The 4,914-nt window shown below is 52.4% G+C and overlaps 1 protein-coding gene across 1 annotated transcript in view; it reads left to right on the top strand.

The window, feature by feature from the left end:
- The first annotated feature begins 333 nt into the window (after positions 1-333).
- The window catches only part of ARX (aristaless related homeobox), a 13,796-nt gene continuing 9,215 nt past the window's right edge, over positions 334-4,914 (top strand). The window contains exons 1-2 of the mRNA XM_074214223.1: positions 334-667; positions 3,001-3,859. Of these exons, the coding sequence (XP_074070324.1) occupies positions 475-667; positions 3,001-3,859 (1,052 nt within the window). The 5' untranslated portion in view covers positions 334-474. The remainder of the gene's footprint in view (positions 668-3,000; positions 3,860-4,914) is intronic.

A 4,914-nucleotide genomic window follows, 5' to 3' on the forward strand; every position in this document is an offset into this window, starting at 1 on the left:
CGTTTTGTTTTGTTTTGAAGAATAGCGAAGAAAAGAAAGTTCTTCTAAAGGATAGGGCAATGAACTTTCTTTAGTGATGAGATTGAGGACAGTTCCCAGGAAATCCACGTCGGGTTTTCTTTCTAGTCCGTAGCTTGAAGCTGCCCAGCCTCTGGCGAGAACCAATCAGGGGACGACTCTCAGCACGTGGAGGAGAGGGACTCCTGGAGCAAAGCAATTGCTGCTCACTACACTTGTTACTGGTGTCCTGAGCACGAAGAGGGGCGAGTGTGGGAGCCTCCGGAGGGGGGATTAAAACAAGCAGCTTAGGGGGTGGGGCGGGGAAAGCAACAAGGAAAAAAAACCAAACCCCAAAACCAAAAAAAAAAAAAAAAGGCCAGCCATTTCCCCCCCACACACATATCCAGCTAGCCAGCCTTCCGAGAGAGGCAGCAACCTCCCAGCTCGTTACGAAAAGGGGAAAAGCCAAAAACCATGAGCAATCAGTACCAAGAGGAGAGCTGCTCTGAGAGGCCTGAATGCAAAAGTAAATCTCCAACTTTGCTCTCCTCCTACTGCATAGACAGCATCCTGGGCAGGCGGAGTCCTTGTAAAATGAGATTGCTAGGAGCTGCTCAGAGCCTGCCTTCTCTGTCTAACCGGACAGATCAAGATAAGGTCGCGCAAGGTAAGAAACAAACCTTTCAATCCTTCGGACTGCAAATCGCGACAGCCAAAAAAAAAAAAAAAAAAAAAAAAAAAACCCACTCCCGAAGTGCAATTATTGTGGATTTTGATTTTGTTTTTGGGCAGGAGGAAAGGTTGGGAACAGAGGGAAAGGGACTGAGGAAGAAGACGAAGATAGATCTCTAAGGCCTGTAAACTTTGCTGCCTGTACCCTCCCTTTCAGGGATCTATATTTAAAAAAAGAAAGAAAGAAAAGAAAAGAAAAAAGGCTTCTGATAGATTTTTTTCCAGAGTACAGACAGAGGAGCATTTCTGGTTGTTTGTGGAATGTAGCTGTCTTATTCAAGTACAATATCGGTTGTGTTGGAGATTGGTGTTGGTGTGCTGGAGAGAAGTCAGAAATGGCAGGTGCTGCCCGGGATCAAATCCTTAGACCAACGACTTGGGGAACCTCAAAGCAGCTGAAATCTGGGGGGTATTTGAAGAAAAGAAAACAGGGGCGCGGGGGGTGGTGGTGAAGAATGTCATTCCTCTATGGAGGCTTCCTTTCCTTAGGATCCAATTTTTTTTCTCCTTACCTATTTCGTAGGGCCCTTTTAACTGAAGCATTGGAGAAAATAACTAACTGGGGTGTTCGGAATTTCATCTTATGGTGTTTGAATCCACATGAAAAAATCAGCTTTCCGAAAGGATCTCTTTCGTTTTCTCTCTCGTTTTTTTAAATATGTCTCTCTCTCTCTCTCTCTCTCTCTCTCTCTCTCTCTCTCTCTCTCTCTCCCTCCCTTCTTTCTTGTTCTTTCCTCTCTTCTCTCTTCTTTTCTTCTTCCTTCCCCCTCTCTCTCTTTTCTCTCTTCTCTTTTCTTCTTCCTTTCTATCTTTCCGTCTCTGTCTCTCTGTCTCTGTCTCTCTGTCTCTGTCTGTCTCTGTCTGTCTCTGTCTCTGTCTCTCTCTCTGTCTCTCTCTCTGTCTCTCTCTCTCTCTCTCTCTCTCTCTCTCTCTCTCCTCTTTCTCCAGATAAGGTTCTGCAATTTTCATTTAAATGATGATTTTAAAATGCAGAACAACTATTTTACAACATATCGCAAAATGTCCTACTCAAGTTTGGAAGTGAAGTGAAGCTCTAGTCTTAGAGGATGGGAAGAAAACCCCGGCAGACTCTCGTTTGACATCTTAAAGCTAACGGTCAAGCCAATGCCGATGTGCTTCCTTTGGAGGAGAGGAGACTGGCTGGGGAGGGAATGGGGAGAAAGGAGAAAGAGACGTTTATTGAAAATAAAACTGACTTTTACCCCTTTCTTTTTTTAGCTTGTGGCAGCACCTGTGCCAGGCGCTTCCTCGAAGGGAAAGAGCCCTAAGCAGCCTATTTTGCCAGGCGAATTGCCTGTAATACTCTTCCGTGCACACACACCCCATTCTTCGCCACTTCTTGCGAAAGGCGTATTTGATCTTGAGGAATTTTTCTTGTTTCATTTGAAAGAATTTCGCCTTCTTCCCCCCCCCCTCGCCGTTGTCTGGGGACGGATCGGGGCTCCCCAAAGCTCCAAGGTCTGTCTGCTCTTCCAGCCGTTGCAGCTGGGCTAGCTCCCCTGGCCCCAGCTCAGCGCCAGCCACGGATTAGCTGTAGTGCCCCAGGGCCGCTTCTCCTAGCTGTAGAAAACCGGGGAGCGATGCAGTTAGCAAAGTTTTACGGTTTTTTAAAAAGTTGTTCCTGTACTAGAATGTTTTCTTTCTCCCCCCCCCAAAAAAAAGTTGGGGGAGGCTCAGAAAGAGAATGAACGCACAATGTTCTCTAATAAAGGGTGTGTATAGAAGGGTGTAAGCAAAGAGTGAAGCTGGAAGTCGAAAGCTGTGGGCGCCGTGCCAACCGTCCCGTGGCATGTTTCTAGTGCAACTGGATGAGTGGGACCTGCCAGCTCCCTGGCCCTCTTGTTTCTATCCCCTACCAAGCTACTGGAGAAAGGGGCAGAAGCAGGAGAGCGAGGTTAAGAGTTGCGCTGTCTGGGGGACAGAAGTCCCAGGCTCCCTTCTCTGGGCTCCTGCTTGATTCCTCTAGGGAGAGGTCTTGGTGGAGCCCAGGATTCGAGTTGTGGGAGGCCGAGGATGGAGGCAGGGGGAAGCGGGACAGACGGGCGCCTCCTTTGCCTTTGGGTGACAGCTGGTGGCGGCGCCCGGGACGCTGACATTGACCCATTGTGTGCTTCTCTCTCTCCCCCACCCCTCTTCTTTTCTCCCCCTGTGTCCCGGCTGTTGGGGTACCGGCCGTCTGTCGGGGCTCGCCGCCTTCTCCCTTGTCCGTCCTTTTCTTTCTCGACCCCTTCCTCCCTCCTTCCGCAGCAGGCTCCCCGAAGGGCAGCAGCCCCCAGTTCGAGGCAGAACTCCACCTGCCCCCCAAGCTGAGACGCCTCTACGGTCCGGGAGGGGGTCGCCTCCTTCAGGGAGCCGCGGCGGCGGCGGCGGCGGCGGCGGCGGCGGCGGCGGCTGCGGCGGCCGCGGCGGGGCCGCGCGGGGAGCCCCCGCAGCAGAGGGCCGGGGACAGGCCCGACGGGGCCGCAGCGGGGGCCGCGCTGGGGGCCCCTTCCGCCTGGGACACGCTCAAGATCAGCCAGGCGCCGCAGGTCAGCATCAGCCGCAGCAAGTCGTACAGGGAGAACGGAGCCCCCTTCGTGCCGCCGCCGCCCGCCCTGGACGAGCTGGGGAACAAGGGGGGCGCCCCGCACCCCGACGACAGGCTGGGCCAGGGGGCTTCGGCCGCCGCCGTCTCCTCGGGCGCCCCGGGCCCGGAGGACGACGAGGAGGAGCTGCTGGAGGACGAGGAGGAGGATGACGAAGAAGAAGAGCTGCTGGAGGACGACGAGGAGGAGCTGCTGGAGGACGAGGGCCGGGGCCTCCTGAAGGAGCCCCGGCGCTGCCCCGCCGCCGCCGCCGCCGCCGCAGCAGCCGCCGCAGCCGCCGCCGCGGCCGCCGCCGCCGAGGGCGGGGAGCTGTCCCCCAAAGAGGAGCTGCTGCTCCACCCGGGCGAGGACGGCGAGGGCAAGGACGGCGAGGACAGTGTGTGCCTGTCGGCGGGCAGCGACTCCGAGGAGGGCCTGCTCAAGAGGAAGCAGCGGCGATACCGCACCACCTTCACCAGTTACCAGCTGGAGGAGCTGGAACGGGCTTTCCAGAAAACCCACTACCCCGACGTTTTCACCAGGTACCGCCATCTCTCCTAGAACCCCCCCCCTACACACACACACACACACACACACACACACACACACACACACACACACACCGTTAGGACAAGGAGAGGTCTGGAAGGTAGAGACGGATGGCAGATTACAAACACACAGGCAGAAATCGGAAACTGGAACTTGCTCTTCTCCCTAATATCGGGGGTCCTCCCGGGAAGGAGAAGTCTAGGCTTAAGAGGGAGAGCACCACTGCAGCTAGGGCCCGACCCGAACATTATTTGCAGGCATCTCTTGGCCTTAGCTCCAGGACCTTCTTAATCCAGGAACTGAACTTCCCCAAACTACTGCCCCTTCTCCAGTCCCCCTCCAATCTCCGCCACTTCTCTATGGATTTCTACTAACTCTCCTCCCTTTAGTTCCACTATTATCTCAAAAAGGGATCAAAGTTTGTTGAGACGATTTCTGCCCTCCCACCACCCAAATCAATTTCTTTTTCTTTTCCAAATTACTTTGTAAAACCAACTTGCCTATCCAGAACAGAAAGCGTTCCTCTGTCTAATAGACCTGTAGACAAACAGATTCACAATCGAGCACATACCCCAAGGGACTGGACGAACTTTCCCGTCCTAGGCTCAGGCTATATTTGCTACATACTTCTTTGGCCTAAGGCAGGTAGCGCTGGCTCTGGTGAAGTCTGCAACAAATCATGATCTATTTTCGTCTGCCTCCCTGAACCCCCTTCATATTCACAGACAAGCCTGTGGGATATCAGTTACAGAATTCCACTGGATTTCAGAGCCCTAACTCTACATACAGTAAAGTCCTTTAAAAAGATTCTGATTTGAGGACTCCCTAAAAATGTATCTGAGGAAAAACCTGAAGCCATGCGATGTTATACATATATCTACATCTCTATATAGGTCTAAATCTATATCTATATGCCTGCCTAAAGTCTGAAATTGTGTGTTTAACGTGTTTAACAAAAAATGTTTGGCTATGTATGCATGACAAATCAAGGACATTGCATTCCCTCTATAAAGTTGATAAGGAATTTTAAATGGTGGGAAAATGTATC

The sequence above is a fragment of the Macrotis lagotis genome, chromosome 1 (genome assembly GCF_037893015.1).
Source record: "Macrotis lagotis isolate mMagLag1 chromosome 1, bilby.v1.9.chrom.fasta, whole genome shotgun sequence".
In the NCBI taxonomy this organism is placed as follows: Eukaryota; Metazoa; Chordata; class Mammalia; order Peramelemorphia; family Peramelidae; genus Macrotis; species Macrotis lagotis.